The sequence below is a fragment of the Ahaetulla prasina genome, chromosome 9 (genome assembly GCF_028640845.1).
Source record: "Ahaetulla prasina isolate Xishuangbanna chromosome 9, ASM2864084v1, whole genome shotgun sequence".
NCBI classification, from domain to species: Eukaryota; Metazoa; Chordata; class Lepidosauria; order Squamata; family Colubridae; genus Ahaetulla; species Ahaetulla prasina.
In genome coordinates, this window is record NC_080547.1 from 5,324,790 (window position 1) to 5,348,457 (window position 23,668).

General features: G+C 41.3%; 1 protein-coding gene across 1 annotated transcript in view; it reads right to left on the bottom strand.

Annotated features, from left to right (window-relative positions):
• Positions 1-23,668, bottom strand: part of PEBP4 (phosphatidylethanolamine binding protein 4) — a 342,691-nt gene that overhangs the window by 43,188 nt on the left and 275,835 nt on the right. Inside the window, exons 5-6 of the mRNA XM_058194679.1 lie at positions 14,968-15,013; positions 3,619-3,735 (exon numbers count right to left, since the gene is read on the bottom strand). Of these exons, the coding sequence (XP_058050662.1) occupies positions 3,619-3,735; positions 14,968-15,013 (163 nt within the window). The remainder of the gene's footprint in view (positions 1-3,618; positions 3,736-14,967; positions 15,014-23,668) is intronic.

Genomic DNA, 23,668 nt, shown 5'->3' on the forward strand with positions numbered 1-23,668 from the left:
ATTGAGGACTTGTATACTGCACGAGTCAAAAAGAGGGCTGGGAAAATATTTACAGACCTCTCACATTCTGGACATAAACTGTTTCAACTCCTACCTCAAAACGATGCTATACAGCACTGCACACCAGAACAACTAGACACAAGAACAGTTTTTCCCCGAAGGCCATCACTCTGCTAAACAAATAATTCCCTCAACACTGTCAAACTATTAACTGAACCTGCACTACTATTAATCTTCTCATTGTTCCCCTCACCCATCTTCTTCCACTTATGACTCTAACTTTGTTGCTTGTATCCTTACAATTTATATTGCTATTGTTTCCTGATTGCTTATTTGTACCCTATGACTATCATTAAGTGTTGTACCTTAGAATTCTTGATGAACGTATCTTTTGTTTTATGTACGCTGAGAGCCTATGCACCAAGACAAATTCCTTGTGTGTCCAAGCACACTTGGCCAATAAAGAATTCTATTCTATTCTATTCTATTCTATTCTATTCTATTCTATTCTATTCTATTCTATTCTATTCTATTCTATTCTATCCCATCCCATCCCATCCCATCCCATCCCATCCCATCCCATCCCATCCCATCCCATATTTTCTATTCTATTCTATTCTATTCTATTCTATTCTATTCTATTCTATTCTATTCTATTCCATTCCATTCCCTTCCCTTCCATTCCATATTTTCTGTTCTGTTCTGTTCTATTCTAAAAAATTGTGGCTGGAAGAAAACCAGGTATCAGCCTCATGATGTTTGCTTGGTTGCTTTTGGCTGCCATTGTAATGGGAGGGGGGAGGTAATCTAGGTATGGGGGGGGAAGGAAGTGATCTGGTGGAGATGTCTCTGAAAGGGGAGGAAAAGTCTCATTGCCTTCTTAGTAGCTGCAAAAAGAGCTGACAACTGTCAAGGTCAACCGTCCTGGCACACCAGATAGACGGGGCCGCCTGAAGAAGTACCCCACATGACACTATGTGGAGATGTGGAGTGGATATTCAACCGGGGTCCTTGGGGGGGGGAGGGGAGAGGGATGTGGGGATGGTTTCAGTATGTAATTTTCGTGCCTGTTGCCTCCGACTTTGCTTTTCTATCGCTGCATTCAGTTCACACTCAGCCAAAGTACCTTTCTCTACAAACATGGGAGTTGGGGTTTTTCTTTCTTGAGTTTTGAACGGAGGCACCGCCTGTCTTACTACCGCATGGAAACTTCATCAGGTAATCGCAGGTAAGGCTCTGTTTCTGAACACCGCAGAATCAGCAGGGTTGGAAAACTTGACTCTGTATTGCCAAGCATGCGGTATACGTTCTGCTTAGCATGTCTGCGCGAATTTATCATTGTCAATTCTGGTGCCAGCTTTTAAGAACCTTTCGTTTCCTCCCTGCTCTATCATCTGGTGTCGGCTAGGGTGGAGGAAAGGAATCCAGCGCATATTTGCTAGCCTGGTCATTTCAGCAGCTTTCCTCCTGCTTCCTCTTTTCCACCTCGGTGGAAAAGGTATTCTAGTCTAGGGGTGAAATCTACTTACCTTCCTTACCAGTTCGGAAGTGGGCCCGTGCGCGTCACATGCGCACGCACTCCCACTGTGCATGCACAAAACCTTTCTGCACATGTGCAGAGAGTACAAAACACATTACTTCTAGGAAGAACAACAGTCGGGTGGGTGGGCGAAGCCTCACGCCGCGATTGCTACCAGTTCTCCAAACTGCCAGCCAAGATCGCTACCAGATCGCATGATCCGGTCCGAACCAGGAGCATTTCACCTCTGCTTCTAGTCCTGCCCAGTTCCTTGATCTTCCCAACCTCAACACTGCTACTCAACCCAACCATCTATCAATCCTCCCGATGCCTTTCCTCCTTCCTTTCCCAGGAATCCAAAGTTTATATCCCTCAGGTCCACTCATTTCATTTCTTCCTCCTTTACTCAGACATTAAAACATAAGCATGTGTGTACTGGCATGCCTGCTTTTTAAGGGTAGTATCTTTCAAACTTGGCAACCCATGTATGTGGACTCACGGAATTGGCCATATGCATTTTGGATGCTTTTTCCTTGAGGTCCCCAAGCCCCCAATACACTTTGCCGTTGAAGTATAGCAACAAACCTTTGAGCCTTGGCAATGTTATTTCCTGACTTTTCCCCACCATATTAATAAAATAAACAAGATACCAGATAAGTCTTTAATTAGGCTTAGCACACCCAAGAAGCTTAGCATGTCTGCACCTTTTGTGCATGCCATCCACAGAAATGCAGGCCTTCCTTACGCATTTCATGGAGTCACATAGTATCCTGTAACAGTTGTTGTTGTTGTTGTTAGTTGCGAAGTCGTGTCCGACCCATCGCAACCCCATCGCAACGCATGGACAACATTCCTCCAGACCTTCCTGTCCTCTATCATCCTCTGGAGTCCATTTAAACTCATGCCTACTGCTTCAGTGACTGGATTCAAATCCTGGCGCTACCAGTTCGCTATTGGGAGTGCATGGGAGTGCACGATGGCTTCGCGACCGCACGGCACTTCTACGCATGCGCAGAGCGGGGTTTTTTTTATTGAAAAAGTTTTAAAAAACAAACATTTTCCCCCTTTCCCCCCCCAAAAAAACCCCCTTCACCCCTCCCTTCACCCCATCCCCCCCCCCCCGGCTTCCCGGGTCAATCACAAGGTATTATTACACATAAACCAAACATAGACTAAGATTTTCCCTTCTAACCCAATCAGCCTCATCCGAGTCTTTTCATTTCCTAACCTCCCCCATAACATTCTAAAATAATACATCCTAATTATTCAAAGGCAATCTGATATCTCTTAATCTGATATCTGTTTTGTAAATAATCAATCCATTTTTTCCATTCAATTAAATATCTTTCCTGCGTATTGTCTTTCAAAAAGATTTTTGCCATCTCAGCCAAGTTGATAACTTTCAATAGCCATTCTTCTATTGTAGGTAATTCTTTTTTCTTCCAATATTGTCCAACCAGCAGTCTTGGCGCAGAACGTTTTTAATGATGTCTGGGCATGTGGGTGGAGCCTCCCGCCACCACCGCTACCCGTTTGCCTGAACCTGGGCGAACTGGTAGCAACCCACCACTGATCCTGTCCCTTTTGATTGTGTCCCTCAAAGAACAACCGCGTAACAACAAAAGCGCATGCCCCCTGGCCTTCAAAGCTTTGCCACCCCAGCTCTAAACACCATTCTCCACTTAAAAGCATCATTATCTGCATAGATTCACCTTATCTGGGGGATTAGTATTACCTTAAATATTCTAAACAAAGCACCTCGAGCCGTTTGTTTCTGAGACTTATCCAACTACATGATTGCTTGGTCGCCTTTACAGAGTTGACGTGAGAATTTACTTTGGTAATAGCAGGAGAGACAAATATTTCCCACACTGTCAAGTAAATATACATTCCTGCTTCCAGCAAAGCCATGCCCCCTGCTGGGGCATTTTCATCATTTCCACAAACGTATATATACCTACGGGGGAATTCTAACCGTGCCGAAACAGAATCAAAGAAATCATCCAGAAAGAAGACACCTATTCTCTTCGTGCAACTCATGTAACAATCACCACCACAATTGATTTTGAACTGCCAAAGCGGCAAAAGGAATTTCTCACCGGAAGATGCAGTTTCGTCTGAATTCAAGGATACAACTTCACGAACTGGTTGTTCGTAGAGGAGGAACTGGTAGCGGTGGTAACCACTTTCGGGTGGTGGCGTGGGTCGGATGTAGTCTGGATAAAAAAGAAATAAAAGTAAAATAAAATTCTGGTGGTGCATAGGTATGTATAAAGGTAAAGGTAAAGGCTCCCCTCACACATATGTGCTAGTCATTCCCGACTCTAGGGGGCGGCGCTCATCTCCGTTTCAAAGCCAAAGAGCCAGTGCTGCCCGAAGACGTCTCTGTGGTCATATGGCCGGCATGACTCAATGCCAAAGGCGCAAGGAACGCTGTTCCTTTCCCACCAAAGGTGGTCCTTATTTTTTCTACTTGCCTTTTTTACGTGCTTTCGAACTGCTAGGTTGGCAGAAGCTGGGACAAGTCACGGGAGCTCACTCCGTTACGCGGCACTAGGGATTTGAATCACTGAACTGCCGACCTTTCAATCAACAAGCTCAGCATCTTAGCCACTGAGCCATTGCGTCCCTGAATTCATCTATACCAGTTCTCTTTTACATAATAGTTTTACGTAATTTTTTCCCCTACTTCTCAGGGGCATTTTTATTTTTTTACAGCTCTATAATTTTTTGTTTGTTTGCATTTATGCACTACTCCAGACGTGGGACTAGAATTCTTTATTGTCCTTCGACTGTGATCCCTATTTAGAGGGGCATTATTAAACATTCTTAATAAGGAATATAATCATAGAAGCAAATGAGGATTGACGGTACAGATTTCAATCTTTCTTTGGAGCACCTGGTGTGTATGTACAATCTCTGAGCAAGTTGCAAGAATGTGCTTGTCTTTTCTTTGTTGGAAAAAAAAACAACATCCCTCCCTTTAACCTCACCTGGTTTTCCCAACCACTCAAGCTTAGATTAAGTTCCTTCTCTTTCCAAATCCACCTCTTGTTACCTCTCCTAACCCATCTTCCAGATGGATGACACCCAAACCCCAAAGCGCTACCTAATTTTAGACTCGTTCCAGTTTGTCTGGCTCTCATTATCACATTCACAAGTATTTATTTAAATAAAGTAACTCGCAATGTGTGATTCTGTGTGGCTAATAGAGGGTTAAAACCAAAACAAGATAAGTAATAAAACACACAACGCAATATAAAACAGGCTAAATAGTAAAACTTTGAGCTTTAAAAACATGTTATACTCTAAATAATAGGTGAAGAGTACTTAACTGTGGTTTTCTTAGTTACATTGGAATGCCTCAACTGAAGGATTCCAGGCAGCCTTGGATATGCATACTGGGTTGGCTGTTGACCTGTGTAAGTGTAATTCTCTATTTTAATGATACTTCACTAATGTTTTCATTTGGGTTTGCTTTTTATTTTTACTCTGGTTAGCCACCTTAAACACCATCCTTTTAATGAAAAAGCAGATAATGACTGCGTTGATGTTCTTATCACCATAATTCCCCCGACCTGTGGGAAACTATTTTAATATCTTTCTTCCCATCATTTTTGCATTACTAACGAAGTCTCTCCAAAGTTCAATTTTGGGCCAAAATAGCCTTACAAAGGAATAATTTGGAGGTGAGAAATGGATTCCCCCCCCCATCTTGCTCATTTCTTCAATTGGATACTGTTATAGAGGAAAAAGGGACATGATGGCTCAATGGATATGATGCTGAGCTTGTCGATCGAAAGGTCGGCAGTTCAGCGGTTCAAATCCCTAGTGCCGTGTAACGGGATGAGCTCCCGTTACTTGTCCCAGCTTCTGCCAACCTAGCAGTTCGAAAGCATGTAAAAAATGCAAATAGAAAACTAGGGACCACCTTTGGTGGGAAGGGAACAGCGTTCCGTGCGCCTTTGGCATTGAGTCATGCCGGCCACATGACCACAGAGACGTCTTCGGACAGCGTTGGCTCTTCAGCTTTGAAACGGAGATGAGCACCGCCCCCTAGAGTCAGGAACAACTAGCACATATGTGCCAGGGGACATTTAGCTTTACCTTATAGAGGAAAAATATATATTGGGAAAAAAGAGGCCATTTTTATATTGATTTCTCCCTGGGGAATGTAATCTGGTTTAGTTAATTAACCCAATAACCCAATATACTCAACTTTCAGCTAATCATATAGCCTGAGTTTGTAATTCATCCTAGGTTATAATGTGGCTGCCAATCTGTGCTTCAATATGTTATGTGAATACAGCTGTAGAAATGCTAAATTTTAAAGCTCTCCGTGTAACTCTTTGATACTCAAGAGTTGATCATAGAGTTACATGAGTCTGACCTTTGTGGTTGGCGGCGCATTTATGGCTTTTAGAAGGGAAAGTGCTTACTTATTACTGGGAGGAAATGACAGTTTTAGCAAAAGAGACTGAATGGCAAATTAACTACACATACATTTTGGTCTAGTGTGTTGTGTGAACTCACTAGTTTTTGATGAAATTTTTATGCGAACGTAGAAAATCAGGTTAATTACTTTAATCATCGATAAAAATGTCATGCAAACATATCCTTGGATTGTAAAAAGAGTGTGCCCTTTTTTTTGTACAGTACATTGAGCTATGGTTAAAGAAATCATAGTTTATTGAATTAACCATGCTGGGTGGATTCGTTTAACACAATGAGTCATATACCCATTGGGGATCCATATAATGCAAACCAGTTACATTTTAGCCTACAAACACAGCCAGTATCTTTATTAATTGTACTTTTTATTATTAACTCTTATATAAGTTCATAACATTTTAAACACCCATAAGAAGATAAAAGGAAATAGGCTGTACAAATTAAGAGAGATAAAATTAAAATAGGATATAAATGCAGATACTAGAACACTAGAGAAATAAAACCCAAAAGCTAAACTGCTAAGTTCATAAGGTACTCAAACATTGGATATGCAAGAGTGGTGGGTTTCAAATTTTTTTTACTACCGGTTCTGTGGGTGTGGTTTGGTGGGTATGGCATGGCTTGGTGGGCGTGGCTTGGTGGGCGTGGCAGGGGAAGGATACTGCAAAATCCCCATTCCCTCCCAATCAGCTGGGACTTGGGAGGCAGAGAATAGATGGGGGCGGGGCCAGTCAGAATTTTTACTACCGGTTCTCCGAATTACTCAAAATTTCCGCTACTGGTTCTCCAGAACTGGTCAGAACCTGCTGAAACCCACCTCTGATATGCAAATATGAAGTTACAAAGCTATTGATATTAAATTCATTGATTTCACTTCTCATTCAAGAAGCTTCTTCATTTCTAGTTGTCTCTCTACTAACAATTTAAATTAGAATAAAAACAATCCAGTTAGTACCCTTCCAGAAGCTCACAAATTCTCTTGAAAGAACAGGAAAAGATATTTTAAATATTTTAAAAAGATGGGTTTTTTTAGCATTTATTATTTTTAATTTACATTTTTATCACGCGTTCCCCAAGCCCTGTCTCATAACATCCCTATAGAGTAGAGCAAACTGGGAGAGTAAGATCCATGGCTGGATGGATATTGGAAACTGGGTCTCCTACGCCTGTAACTAACAGAAGATAAAGGCAGCGTCCTTGGACCAACACTTTTTATACTATACATTAATGATCTCTGTGACCACATCTCAAGTAATTGTGTTCTCTTTGCTGATGATGTCAAGCTATTTAGCACCACAGACAATACTTCTATCATTCAAAACGACCTTGATCATCTATCCGCTTGGTCTAAACTTTGGCAGCTCCAAATTTCAACCAGCAAATGCTCAGTCTTACATATAGGAAAAAAGAACCCAAAAACTAAATACATACTAGATGGACATTACCTTACAGACGACCCCCATCCTGTTAAAGACCTTGGAGTTTTCATGTCAAATGATCTAAGTGCCAAAGCCCACTGCAACTACATAGCAAAAAAAGCTCTAAGAGTTGTAAACCTAATTTTGTGTAGCTTCTTTTCCAAAAACACCACACTACTAACCAGAGCATATAAAACATTTGCTAGACCAATTCTAGAATACAGTTCGCCTGTTTGGAACCCTCACCACATCTCTGACATCAATACAATTGAACGTGTCCAGAAATACTTTACAAGAAGAGTTCTCCATTCCTCTGAAAACAATAAAATACCTTATCCCACCAGACTTGAAATCCTCGGCTTAGAAAACTTGGAACTCCGTCGCCTTCGACAAGACCTAAGTTTAACTCACAGAATCATCTATTGTAATGTCCTTCCTGTCAAAGACTACTTCAGCTTTAATTGCAATAATACTAGAGCAACTAATAGATTTAAACTTAATGTCAACCGCTTTAATCTAGATTGCAGAAAATATGACTTCTGTAACAGAATCATCAGTGCTTGGAATACTTTACCTGACTCTGTGGTCTCTTCTCATAATCCTAAAAGCTTTAACCAAAAACTTTCTACTATTGACCTCACCCCATTCCTAAGAGGACCATAAGGGGCGTGCATAAGCGCACAAACGTGCCTACCGTTCCTGTCCTATTGTTTTTCTTTTCTTTTTCCTATATATATATGCTTATACCTTTATATACTATATAACCTTTCTGTATGATAGTTACATATATGGTTGTGACAAAATAAATAAATAAATAAAAATAAAGTCACAATACTACCATAATGTTTGCGTTTAGGACAGCAACTGGTTGTTTTAGGGTTCATCAAAGCACTATTTTGTGTTTTTGCAGAACTGGCAAACTATATAATACCTTCCTTCGGATAGCATGCATTTGACCATGAAAGGGGCTTAAAACATATATTCCTGCCTGACAAGATGTTAGTTGCAAAGCAGGAATCCAGACCTCTCTGTCAAGTTCCAACTTCAATCATCTCAACATTTCTAGCGAGCTTAGCTTCCATATGCTCCATCAATTGCATAGGTTGCCATAAGAACCAGCGAGCGGAAACTACACTTAATTTCCGAAGAGCTCAGATGTAAATGAAATGAGGGCATTACTTGCTGTCAATCTTGACTGCCTCACTGGTGGGTTGATGGCTTCCCCTCCCTCCGTGTTGTGAAAAAAAAAAAGTATATATCAAATATCAAGCAGAGCTATTATGTATGCAGATGCTCCTTAATGGTTTAAAACCCCAATCTTCGCTCAAAGGGCATTTCAGATTGGATTTCAAGAAGACAAGATGATGTAAAAGAAATTGAAGAGAGAAAATTCTTCGCCGCCTAATCAAGAGGTGGTGGTGGAGGGGGGGAGGGGCAGGTGCTATTCTTTCTTCCTCAATGTGGAAGTCACAAATCCACTTCAGAATTTCATGAGCAAAAAACTTTAAAAAGTTTTCTTACGATTGCCCAGTCCGGCAAATCCACCAGCTGATGTAAAAAGTCTTGCAAGTGGCACCAAGTCCCAGAGATAGTGAAATTGGAATTTTAAGAACGTGTTTTCAGTGTTCCTACAACAAAACGGTTGACATGATGGATATGGCTTATCACACAGAAAGCAAAGCAGAAGGCTATATAGCCAGTTCACATCGTATTTTCTAAGAATATATCTGGGACTCATATGACACCCAGGCAGTGGTGGGATTCAGCCAGTTCGCACCACTTCGGGAGAACCGGTTGTTAACTTTCTGAGCAGTTTGGTGAACTGGTTGTTGGAAGAAATCATTAGGGCAGAGAACCGGTTGTTAAATTATTTGAATCCCACCACTGCACCCAGGTCTATTGTTGAAAATTGAGGTTATGCTATCTCGTGTTGCAGTGTGTTAGTTTCCCATGTGTTTTTAATAAGAAAAGAGAAACTTAAACAGATAAGCATCATTAAGCATTGAGCATCAAAGAATGGACTGATAGATTTGCACGGACATTGTGTTCTGTCCCCCCTCGCCTCCGTCCGAGCGATGGCTTAATTACCCGGCACTATCAGCTCTGGCAACAAAATAGCGAGTGTCTGCCAAGTGTCTCTGTTATCTCCCTTGATGCTGATGAGTCAAACAGGAACAAACAGAACTTCAGCTCTTAGTTAGGAAGTTAATTTGCCTGCTACGAAGAGGCACAGCAGCTCTTGCTGCCTTTATATCCTGTGGAGTGTGGCTTCATGACTCAGCACTTCCTAGGCCTGCCCCACCCTTGCTTCTGTTGTTCCCGGCTCTCCTGCCTACGAAACCTAGGGTCCAGCCAGGCCTGATTGCCATCAGTTGGGTCTGGAGGTGTGGCCTGGGGGGGAAAGAGTCAGGGGACGGAGGCCTCGTTATCTCTTCCACCTGGCCTGCTTCTGGCTCCTGGAGCTGAGCCAGGGAAGCCGGTGCTCCCGAGGTAAGTCCTGACGGCCCTTCCCCCTCACTTTCCAAGTCACTTTCTGGCAGGAGGCCTGGCTCAGGGGGCGCAGAAACAACACACTGTTTTGAGGACATCCAGTATAATATATGTCTACTTCAGTGGTGAAATCCAAATTCTTTTACTACCGGTTCTGTGAGCGTAGTTTGGTGGGCATGGTGTAGCTTGGTTGGTATCGCTTGATGGGCGTGGCAGGGGAAGGATACTGCAAAATCTCCATTCCCACTCCACTCCAGGGGAAGGATACTGCAAAATCCCCATTCCCTCCCCACTCCTGGGAGAAGGATATTGCAAAATCTCCATTCCCACCCCACTCCTGGGAGAAGGATATTGCAAAATCTCCATTCCCACCCCACTCCTGGGAGAAGGATACTGCAAAATCTCCATTCCCACCCCACTGGGGCCAGCCAGAGGTGGCACTTGCCAGTTCTCTGAACTACTAAAATTTTCTGCTACCGGTTCTCCGAACTACTCAAAATATCCGGTACCGGTTCTCCAGAACCTGCTGGATTTCACCCCTGGTCTACTTCGTAGAATAACAAGATTCGCCCTGCTATCTTTTGGACAACACATAGTACGTATCTTGCTTCTCAATTTATTGGGGACTCATTTTTATAAGGAGGTCAATGATATGCATGCAATAGTATTTAATATAATAGAGTTGGAAGGGACCTTGGAGGCCTTCTAGTCTAACCCCCTGCCCAGGCAGGAAACCCTACACCATCTCAGTCAGATGGTTATCCAACATTTTTGAAAGCTAATGCAGGACCTTCTAAACTTAAATAAAAAAACCAAAGTCTTACAGAACGTTGTTGTGCTACCTTAAGAAGGGACATATTTGTTAAAATTCAACACCCTGCTTGTTTAAACAAGCTCAGAAATCTATTGCTATTGCTTTATAAAATGCCACCAGCAAATCTGTTTTGCATAGACAAAACAAGTTCATAAAATATAGTGTAAGCTTTCGAAGTCTCTTGAATTTTTTTTTTCTTGGACGAGATGGAAAATATTTTTAAAACGGATACTGTAAAATCCCCATTCCCACCCCACTCCAGGGGAAGATTACTGCAAAATCCCCATTTCCTCCCGATCAGCTGGGACTCGGGAGGCAGAGAATAGATGTGGGCGGGGCCAGTCAGAATTTTTACTACCGGTTTTCCAAACTACTCAAAATTTCCGCTACCGGTTCTCCAGAACTGGTCAGAACCTGCTGAAACCCACTTCTGTTGCTAGGTGGAAAAACCAGGCTGGTTTTATATTATCAAAGCAAGATATAAATTTAGTTACACTCTATTTATTTAGGTACACTCTATTCAAGCAAGTTAGGAGAAATATACAGACCATACCTCGTGAGTTCTTTCCAGCCCCTTTATTAGCAACAGCCATCGGAGGCCCACTATTTGTCTTTTACTCTGTAATGTATTGCATCTATGGCTAAATTGAGATTATCTTTGGATGATTGGTAATGGTTTTAATTGTACTTGACAAAGTTTTCAAAAGTATCACTGGACTTCCATCTTATTGGCTACACTTAAGTGAAATGAAAATTTTGTATGCTATCAATATCTGTGGGCCTTATTAGAAAGTTATTAGAAAGAACAATGGCTACCAACCTGCCTTCCATTGAGGACCTGTATACCGCACAGTCAAAAAGAGGGTTGTGAAAATATTTACAGACCCCCTCGCATCCTGGACATAAACTGTTTCAACTCCTACCCTCAAAACGACACTATAGAGCACTGCACACCAGACCAACTAGACACAAGGACAGTTTTTCCCAAACGCCATCACTCTGCTAAACAAATAATTCCCTCAACACTGTCAAACTATTTACTAAATCTGCACTACTATTAATCTTCTCATCATTCCCATCACCCATCTCCTCTCACTTACGACTGTATGACTGTATTCTTGTTGCTTGTATCCTTACGATTTATATTGATATTGATTGTTTCCTTAATTCTTATTTGTACCCTATGACTATCATTAAGTGTTGTACTTTATGATTCTTGATGAACGTATCTTTTCTTTGATGTACACTGAGAGCATATGCACCAACACAGATTCCTTGTTTGTTCAATCACACTTGGCCAATAAAAAATGATATTCTATTCTATTCTGTTTGTTCTGTTCTGTTCTGTTCTATTGTATTCTACTCTACTCTACTCTACTCTACTCTACTCTACTCTACTCTACTCTACTCTACTCTACTCTACTCTACTCTATTGTAGCAGAAGGTCCTACTACATAATAAAGATATTGATCAAATATTGAGTCAGATACCTTACTGGAAGTTACCTGCATTTTTAAAAGCAAAACACATTCTTAAGGAATTTGCAATGTAAGGGTAAAGAAAGGAGAAGAAGACCGACAGAAAAGTATAATGAGGGGAAAATATGCACAATGCTGTTATTCATACTTAGGTTTTTTTTTTAATTTATTTTTGAAAATGAGGACAGACATTGGCTATGTAAAATAGATGGGTTTTCTTGGAAAATTACTGCGGGTAATTTCCAGGTTAGCTGCATCCAGCACATTCCCAGTCAAACTACAACAAGAACGGAGCGAACACACCCATCTCTCAGTACAAATAGCAAAAATGTAATTTAATATTTATTTACCAAACCTAAACATGGGGTTTTCCCATCTGCCTGCCTGCCTGCCTGAAGGAGGTTTGTTTTTTTTTTAATGGAAATTACTCCAATGATCATACCTACTTCATTCCTGCTGGAGAAGTAGGGTTTTTTTTGGATGTTAGTAAAAAAAAAATCCTCTGACATGCGTTAGTGCCTCTTTCCAATCAGTTACACTTTGGAGATTAACTCACTATAGGAGTTTCATGAAATCCCTCGAAAGAAATTTGGCTTTTGTGCTGGTGGGTTTCACACCTTAGCATGAACTTCAATTAGGTCGTACAAGAGACTAAAGCAGGAGTCTGCAAACTTGGCTCCTTTAAGACTTGTGGACTTGTGGACTTGTGGACTTTGCTGGCTGAGGAACTCTGGGAGTTGAAGTCCACAAGTCTTAAAGGAGCCAAGTTTGCAGACCCCTGGACTAAAGTAACTTGCAAGCAGCATCAGAATTACCTGATGGGTGGGGGAAAAATGAGGTTTTTAGGGGTACCATTCCTATAAAAGAGAATAATGTTTTACAATTTCCCTGTTTCTTAACAGACACCCACAAAAAAATCTAGCTACTGAGTGACAGGTGAGCAGTGGGATTCATCTTGATGCATTTTGAATAGATGTGACCTCAGGGGTGGGCTGCTGGGGGTTTGCAGCAGCAGTGAAATCCAGCAGGTTCTATCAGGTTCCAGAGAACCGGTAGCGGAAATTTTTAGTAGTTTGGAGAACCGGTAGTGGAAATATTGAATAGTTCAGAGAACCGGTAGCGGAAATTTTTAGTAGTTTGGAGAACCGGTAGTGGAAATATTGAATAGTTCAGAGAACCGGCAAATACCACCTCTGGCTGGTCCCAGAATGGGGTGGGAATGGAGATTTTGCGGTATCCTTCCCCTGCCATGACCTACCAAGCCACACCCACAGAACCGGTAGTAAAAAAAAAATTGGATTTCACCACTGGTTTGCAGGGGTTCGGGAGAACTTCTAGGTAAGATTCTATGCAGTTTGGAGAACCCCTAAATCCCACTCCTGGTGGACCCCGCCCACTCTGCCCCTCCCCTCCCAGAAGTCCCCACGTGGCCCGTTTTGGATGCCAGGTAAGTGCAGGCCATGCATGGAGGCTCAGGCAGGGTGAAATCCGGGACTACCAGAAGTACCGGAAGTCCAGAAACGGGCCCATTTCTGGCCTTCGGAGGGCCTCCAGTGCCCGGGGAAGGCTGTTTTCGCCCTCCTGGAGGGTTGAGAAAAGCCTCCAGAACCTGGGGAGGGCAAAAACACCCACCCAGCCCCGCCGTGGTGCAGTAGACCAACTAGGCCACACCAACCATGGCCACTGTCAGGCTGCCTCTGATTATATCTAGGAAAGAAATACACCATGACTCCATTTGCAAATAAAGAAAAGTACTTTTACTAGATACATTGGGATAGCAGCTGCGTTTAGCGGTGGAAAGTTGAATCTGAGACAAAATATGGCTAACAATCTGCATCACCCTATTCCTCCCTCCCCTTTCCCAAAAGGTCATCAGGTCTGGTCCAATGCCAGCTCCTTCCCGGGGTCCCGTCGTAATCTTCTTCCGCAGGCCTCTGGTTGTCAATCATATCAGGAATGCAATGTCCGTTAGAGTTCGCGCCAAACATTCCTGTTGAATTCAAAATAGCAATCTCCCCTCCCACCTTTAATTACGTCAGACCGACACTCTTAAAGGGCTCTCTCTACTTAACTTGAATCTAGGACAACTTGAATCCATTAGCTATGTACATTAGAAATACAATCCCATACTATCTACCACTAGATATAAGGAGTACAAAGAGATACGAAGGTTGGACTGGAGGCTGACAGCCACGCCCACCCAGCAAGCGGGCAGAGAACCCCTGGCTAAAATTTTTGAAGCCCCCCCACCACCCCCGTGTGACTTGATTGTGAGGCAATCGAGATCACAAAATCACACATATTAACAAGGATCTGTACTTCCTCATACAAATATAGAGGTCTCCATAACAGATGTCTAATGAGACACAGAAGTTCTTAGGCAACCCTCAACTTACAACAGTTCACTTAGAGACCGTTCAACGTTACAATGGGACTGAAAAAAAGTGACTCTATGACCCTTTTTCACACTTACGACCGTTGCGGCATCCCCGTGGTCGCGTGATTTACATTCGGATGCTTGACAACAGACTCGTATTTATGACGGTTGCAATATCTCGTGGTCCCATGATCACCTTTTGCGACCTTCTGACAGGCAAAGTCCATGGGGGAAACCAGATCCACTTAACAACCGCGCTACTAATTTAACAACTGCAGTGATTCGCTTAACAAATGTGGCCAGAAAAGTCGTAAAACGGGGCAAAACTCACTTAACAAAGGTCTCCCTTAGCGATGTAAATTTTGGGGCTGAATGATATCTTAGGTTGAGGACTCCCTGGATTGAGGGCTTCGGCTTACCTGATAATACATGACCTTTCAGGTTCCCCGTCATCAAATCATCACCCTGAAAAAGAAATAAAATTATATCAAATGCAACAAGCTCTTTCCCAAGATTTCATAAATGTACGTATCGGGTAGACTTCGTTTTAGAAGAATAGCAATAGGCAGGTTGCAAAAAGGAATCAGGGTTGAGATTCACTATTGCCAGAGGTGGGCTGCTGAGGGTTCACAGGGGTTCGGGAGAACCTCTAGCTAAGATTCTGTGCAGTTCAGAGAACCCCCCAAATCCCACTCCTAGCTGGCTCCTCCCACCCCACCCCTCCCAGGAGCAGGGGTGAAATGCGGGTTTGGACCGGATTGCCTGATCCGGTAGCAATTGTGGCAGGTTGTTTGGAGAACCGGTAGCAAAAATCCCTCCCCCCCCACATGCTTTTAAAAGGTTCTGGTGATCAGGCAACTCAGCTGGGATCGTCAGAACCCTTTAAAAGCATTTTTTTTTCTACAACCTCTTCAGCCGAAGTTGTCTAAGCCCAAAATTTAGAGTCTGATGGCATACGGTATTTTGTTGCGGGTAGAGGAGTGGAGGACTCTTCTCGTAAAATATCTCTGGACTCTCTTGATTGTAATTATGTCCGATATGCAGTGCGGGTTCCAGACAGTTGAGCTGTATTCAAGAATTGGTCTAGCAAATGTTTTGTATGCTCTAGTTAGTAGTTAGTAGTTATCCTTTTGCACCATTCTGAACTCTCAGAAACAAGGCAGGGTTGATATGAAATAAATGAATTATCTCCCCACTGGGGCTAATGGAGGCTGTTAAGAGGAACCTTACTTTGTCCTTATCAACTTAAAGTACAATTTATAATAAATTCCCATTCTAAGAGATTAAAATCTCCTTTTCGATGATCTTGTTAGGGGCAAAAAAAAAAAAAAATGCTGCAATGTTTTTTGCCTGATGAAAGTTGTCCCAACTTTGCTTAACTTCCGTTAACTTGTTGTTGTTTTTTCCCGTCTCTCTAAAATCTGCATGACACTTTGTGCCTAATTCTGCTGGTGGGAGCTATAGTTTGCTTGCTAATTTATATTCAAAGTGTCATGGGGTTAGAGAAGGCAGTACAGCTCCCCTGGGGTATTCTCCTGAATCGGAAGCTGTGCTGTTAGCATGTCACAGAAGGAATGACAGACTGATAGCACCGGACCTGTTTCTCTGGGCTCCAGGTTGCTAGGAAGGCTGTGAAGGCTTTCCTTCCAACCTGTGAGGCTATTATATGCACAGAAATTCAGGCAGCAGATAATTATTGTCTTTGCCATAGCAAAAAGGTCACTGTGGTTTAAAAAAAAAAAACCCCAAGTAAGCTGGTACACCAAATAGGAGATAAAGTATGAGGAAAGGAAAGGGAAATATACTAAATATATAAATATAAATATACTAAAATATAAATATACTAAAATATATATTTATATAAAATATAAATGTACTAAAATATACCCTAACCCTAACCAATTCTTGAATACAGCTCGCCTGTCTGGAACCCATACCACATTTCTGACATCAATACAATCGAACGTGTCCAGAAATTTTTTACAAGAAGAGTTCTCCACTCCTCTGAAAACAACAAAATACCTTATGCCACCAGACTTGAAATCCTGGGCTTAGAAAACTGAGAACTCCGTCGCCTTCGACAAGACCTGAGTTTAACTCATAGAATCATCTATTGTAATGTCCTTCCTGTTAAAGACTACTTCAGCTTCAGTTGCAATAATACAAGAGCAACCAATAGATTTAAACTTAATGTTAACCGCTTCAATCTGGATTGCAGAAAATATGATTTCTGTAACAGAATTATCAGTGCTTGGAACACATTAGCTGACTCTGTGGTCTCTTCTCATAATCCCAAAAGCTTTAACCAAAAACTTTCTACTATTGACCTCACCCCATTCCTAAGAGGACCATAAGGGGCGTGCATAAGAGCACAAACGTGCCTACCGTTCCTGTCCTATTGTTTTTTTTTCTTATATATATATGCTTATACCTCCTTATATTTCCTCATATATGTTTATATACTATATAATCATTTTGTGTGATGCTTATCTATATTGTTGTGACAAAATAAATAAATAAATAAAATGCACATATTTCTCAGCTGTATACCTATGAGGTATTCTCTGAAAACATTTCGGCTCTGTCAAAGACCGTTTAGGCATTTAATACAGGATGCTGAAAAGTGCGTTTAACTTTCTCTCGTGGTTTCTACCTGCACCCCATCCCGTTATAAGCGAATGCCTTTAATGGAGAAACTATTTAAAAGTTATCCAATGGACTATAAAGCCAAACTATAACCTTGATTTGAATAGAAGTGAATTTAACGGTAAAAAGCACTTTGCAGATCTGTTCTCAGAATTAAAATTAAAATGGCGATAGGCATTTAAGTGTTTTGAAAATAAATCATATTGTAAGCAAGGTAACAGTTTATATGTGGCACGCAATCACTGTTCGAAACATTTACAAACCAAAAAGGTCGGAGCAATGAACGAAAAAGGTAGAACCAATTTATGGTATTATCATTAAACCTACTGTAGCCAAACAGGAAAGTTTAATGAGAGGATGTAGAAATGTATGCTTGAAAGGGCCAGGGGTGACTTTTTAAAGACAATTTTTAAGTTTTGGAGGGGGGATTAAAATGGGAATTGGGTACAGAAGCTTCTAAGCAGTAAACTGATCCCAGACTAACCTTAAAGGTAAAGGTTCCCCTCATACAAATGTGCTAGTCGTTCCCGACTCTAGGGGGTGGTGCTCATCTCCATTTCAAAGCCGAAGAGCCAGCGCGGTCCGAAGACATCTCCGTGGTCATGTGGCCGGCATGACTCAACGCCAAAGGCGCACGGAACGCTGTTCCCTTCCCACCAAAGGTGGTCCCTATTTTTTCTACTTGCATTTTGAATCCCACCTCTGACGCTATCCTTTCTATAAAAGAAGAGTAGCAGCTATGCTGTGGCAGGGATTGTAAATTATATATCCACACATTATGTACAGTATATACTTCTCTCAGCTCAGTTACGAGTCCAAATCAAATGGTTAAACATAAGGCTATTTCATATATGAACCTGATTCCCTCTGATTATTATTCATTCAGTGAAGTTTATTTTCAGTTCTGGAAGAAAGAAACTCATCCTCTTCCTCTTGCTCGCCCTCCTCTTATTCTAGTTTTAATTCCCTCACATCTGTTCTTGTAGGATGGGTTCTCTGCTTCCAAGAATGGGTTTGTTATATGAGCACTTATGGCTGTTATGAGGTGTGGTTTTTTTTTTTTTGTAATCCCTGCCTCTCAGCCTAATCATACATTAGTTGTAAGCATAACAACGTGGGTGAGAGGGAACCATGTATACAGTGGTGGGATTCAGCCAGTTCGCACCACTTCGGGAGAACCGGTTGTTAACTTTCTGAGCAGTTTGATGAATTGGTTTTGGAAGAAATAATTAAGGCAGAGAACCGGTTGTTAAATTATTCGAATCCCAACACTGCATGTATATCTCCACGATGTAAAAAAAGATGTGGAGACTCTAGAAAGAGTCCAGAGAAGAGCAACGAAGACAATTAGGGAGATGGAGGCTAAAACATATGAAGAACAGTTGCAGGAACTGGGTATGTCTAGTTTAATGAAAAGAAGGACTAGGGGTGACATGATAACAGTCTTCCCATATCTAAGGGGCTGCCCCAAAGAAGAGGGAGTCAAGCTATTCTCCAAAGCACCTGAGGGTAGAACAAGAAGCAATGGGTGGAAACTGATCAAGGAGAGAAGCAAGTTAGAACTAAGGAGAAATTTCCTGACAGTTAGGACAATTAATCAGTGGAACAACTTGTCTCCAGAAGCTGTGAATTCTCCAACACTGGAAGTTTTTAAGAAAACATTGGATAACCATTTGTCTGAAGTGGTGCAGGGTTTCCTTTGTAGGCAGGGGGTTGGACTAGAAGACCTCCAAGGTCCCTTCCAACTCTGTTATTCTATTCTATTCTATTCTATTCTATTCTATTCTATTCTATTCTATTCTATTCTATTCTATTCTATTCTATTCAGAGATGGGTTTCAGCAGGTTGTGACCAGTTCTGGAGAACAGGTAATGGTAATTTTGAGTAGCTCGGAGAACTGCTAGTAAAAATGTTGACTGGCCCCACCCCCATCTATTCTCTGCCTCCCGAGTCCTAGCTGATCAGGAGGAAATGGGGATTTTGCAGTAACCTTCCGCTGGATTGGAGAGGGAATGGAGATTTTACAGTATCCTTCCCTTAGAGTGGGGTGGGAATGGAGATTTTACAGTATCCTTCCCTTGGAGTGGGGTGGGAATGGAGATTTTACAGTATCCTTCCCTTGCCACGCCCACCAAGCCATGCCACGCCCACCAAGGCACACCCACAGAACCGGTAGTAAAAATTTTTGAAACCCACCACCGATTCTATTCTATTCTACGTTGGTTGAATGCCCATTAAAAAGGCAGAAAACGTAAAGTTAATAATAATTTCACAAGTCAACACAGCCACGAAGATTTTATATCATCTACTTCTAGCCGCAGAATAAAATCATAACATTGGAAAGGACACCAAACGGGCCTCTTCAGTAATGTAAGCAAATTAAACCATCCACGATAGACAGTTGTCCAGCTTCTGCTTGCATGCATCTTATAAAGAGAATGAGGGATATTTAAGTAGCTCATTACGGTATATACATCCTTGATATTCAGTTTATGAATGAAAGTCCGTGGTCACTTTGAATTCAGTAGGAGTGCAAAGCATATCCCATTAGTATACAGTGGCAAATTCCCAGTTGATTTTAGCAGTTATGGATTCTTTGTTAAGTGAGAGTGCATTCCTATGTAGGGCTAAGAAATATCTTAAGCACTTAAGTATTTGCTGCATTCTCTGAGGATTGCCCGTGTTTTTTCAGTTCTGTAAAGGGAACGCGATCTAAAAAGCTTGTGCTAGCCCATAACTTTGTAAATACTTTTCACAGCAGTTTACAATGAGGTGGATCTAATTTTTTTAGACCCGATATATTATCTTTGCACTTTATCTTAATTGCAGAATTTTAGCAGTCATCGAAATTCCTTCTGCATGAAAAAATGTGCCACAGGTTTCTGGGTTCTAATGTTTTTTTCCAGCCTGCAAGCAAGTATCATAAAGGTTGGGGCGTTGTGCTTAAACTAGGTATGATGGTGGCAGAAACTCTTTTCTCCTTTATAAACATACCTGTTTCTGATACTGTACTACTTTGAATGGGGAAGAAATCTGATAACACTGATTGCAAGTCAGTTTAGCAAAACAAAACAAAAAAGATACTTAGGATAAAAAAAAAAATTCTTCAATCTACCAGAAGTAGATAATTTGAAGTTATTTATCTTCTGCTGATAGTCTGAAATAATTATAAAACAAACATATAACAGAAAGCATTACAGCAGGATTAGCAATATTAAAGAATAAGGAATTCATATGGCATAATATAATTTAATTTAATAATATATACAGTGTTTGTTGCACTAAATGCACCTGTCCTGTGTAACTTCCTGCCACACCTATAGCTACTGTAATTTTTTTCCTCCCATCCAGGTCTGATAAACCATATCAGTTTTGATTTGTAACATCTTGTATTAATCTAGTAACGTGGACACACCTTTTTGTACCAAAAAGATTCAAGTCTAACTTGATCCAGTAAGTTATCATTAGAAATAGCACAAAGATAATTACTTTAGATAACCAGCCCTATTTTTCAAAAATATATTGAACTAAAAAAAAGAAAGTAAAATGAGTTATGGTTTCTGAACTATGCCTTATTAAAAGTACTCACTTTTAAGTACCATTCCAATGTTTTTAATATTTTGACAAAAGCAGTTAAATAAGAAAGGCCCATCATCAAAAACCTAAAAAAGCTTTAATTAATTTCTGCCTGTCACAACAGGTACTCAAATCACAACAACAACAACAACAACAAATGGTGATAGTGTTTCTAGCTAGATGAGATGCTGTTTTAATGTTGTGGTCCAGATTGGCATGTAATTCAAGTTCAAAGCCTTTATTGTCATTGCACATCGTGTATACAACAAAATTGGTTTAGCCTCTACTGGTGCAGTCCATACAAGAAGACAAGTAAGGTTCTACATTTAGGCACAAAATCCAAAATGCACAGGTACCGTATATGTGGTACCTTGCTCAATAGTAGTAACTGTGAGAGGGATCTTGGAGTCCTAGTGGACAAACATTTAAATATGAGCCAGCTGTGTGCAGCAGCTGCTAAAAAAGCCAACACAGTTCTGGGCTGCATAAACAGAGGGATTAGAATCAAGATCATGTGAAGTGTTAATGCCACTTTATAATGCCTTGGTAAGGCCACACTTGGAATATTGCATTCAGTTTTGGTTGCCATGATGTAAAAAAGATGTTGAGATTCTAGAAAGAGTGCAGAGAAGAGCAACAAAGATGATTTGGGGACTGGAGGCTAAAACATATGAAGAACGGTTGCAGGAACTCGGTATGCCTAGTTTAATGAAAAGAAGGACTAGGGGAGACATGATAGCAGTGTTCCAATATCTCAGGGGTTGCCACAAAGAAGAGGGAGTCAAACTATTCTCCAAAGCACCTGAGGGTAGAACAAGAAGCAATGGGTGGAAAATAATCAAGGAGAGAAGCAACTTAGAACCAAGGAGAAATTTCCTGATAGTTAGAACAATTAATCAGTGGAACAACTTGGCTGCAGAAGTTGTGAATGCTCCAACACTGGAAGTTTTTAAGAAGATGTTGGATAACCATTTGCCTGTTTGTTTGTTTGTTTGTTTGCATTTATATCCCGCCCTTCTCCGAAGACTCAGGGCGGCTTACAATGTGTTAAGCAATAGTCTTCATCCATTTGTATATTATATACAAAGTCAACTTATTGCCCCCAACAATCTGGGTCCTCATTTTACCTACCTTATAAAGGATGGAAGGCTGAGTCAACCTTGTCTGAAGTAGTGTAGGGTTTCCTGCCTAAGCAGGGGGTTGGACTAGAAAACCTCCAAGGTCCCTTCCAACTCTGTTATTCTATTCTATTCTACTCTACTCTATTCTACCCTACTCTACTCTACTCTACTCTACTCTACTCTACTCTACTCTACTCTACGCTACTCTAGTCTAGTCTAGTCTAGTCTAGTCTAAATACTGTGTGCTTCATATGCAAACCTGCTATGGTGTTAACTCAGAACTGTGGGTAACAAGGACATATCTTGATAGTATACCTAAAACAAAACAAGATCATGGCATTCTTATTATAATAAACTCATGAAATTCAGAAGTCTGGTAATAGTGCACACTGGTAGTCTTGTTGCTTGCTCAAACTTCACATATTAGACAACGTGATCATTTGTCTACTATGCATAGAACAGCTGTTCACATCTCAGGGTCTTTCAAATGTTGTTATGACTACAACTTAATCAATCTAAGACAGACCCAGAAGAACCAACTGACACAGAATAGTATAGCTCTAGCTAAATAATGACAGGGACACGGTGGCTCAGGGGCTAGGACGTTGAGCTTGTCGATCGAAAAGGTCGGCAGTTCGGCGGTTCGAATCCCTAGTGCTGCCGTGTAACGGGGTGAGCTCCCATTACTTGTCCCAGCTTCTGCCAACCTAGCAGTTTCGAAAGCAGGTAAAAATGCAAGTAGAAAAAATAGGGACCACCTTTGGTGGGAAGGTAACAGTGTTCTGTGCGCCTTTGGTGTTGAGTCATGCCGACCACATGACCACGGAGACGTATTCAGACAGCGCTGGCTCTTTGGCTTTGAAACGGAGATGAGCACCGCCCCCTAGAGTCGGCAACAACTAGCACGTATGTGCGAGGGGAACCTTTACCTTTACCTTTAGCTAAATAATATATTTACCTCTACATTGTAATAATCCGGATCCAAATTATTTGGGAAGTATAACACTGCCAGCCAATTTTGCAAGCTCATCACCATATCATAACAGAAAAGAGAATGATTTGTGGCATAGAAGCACATTTTAAACACCATCAAAGACTGAGTGAATAAGACTGCTTCATGACAACAATACGTTTGTTTTGTTTTGCAAATTAGCATTTGATGCTCAATAGTATTGAAGTTATTTTGTGGGCTGCATTTTAGCCTCTCACATCAATCCTGTTCTGATTTTGAAGAGTTGACTAGTTTGTCTTGTGATCTTAAGAGCCAAATTAAAAAGCCCGTGACTTTCAAAACGGTGTGGGTTTTTTTGCAGTTGTTACAGTACTGTTCAATTAGGCATACCCTTTGAGCTATATAAATCAAGATTTATAACCATTAGATGATAGCAAAGGGTTAGAAGGACCACTTGCTGCCATCCCATGGAGTGGATCTTCAATCCAGTTCAAAATGCCTAAGCTTCATAGGCAAATGCAATTCCTGGTAAAAATACCTTTGTTTGTTTCGAAGGTTAATTCAAATAGTTTAAAGAAACATTTAACCTGATGGCAACTCCACAATGAAGTCTACTATAAGTAACTAGCTAGATCACGTAGAGTGATTTAAAGCAAAGGTCTCCAACCAGTGGTGAAATCCAAATTTGTTTACTCTCGGTTCTGTGGGCGTGGCTTGGTGGCCGTGGTGTGGCTTGGTGGGTGTGGCTTGGTGGGCGTGGCAGGGGAAGGATACTGCAAAATCCCCATTCTCTCTCTACTCCTGGGGGAAGGATATTGCAAAATC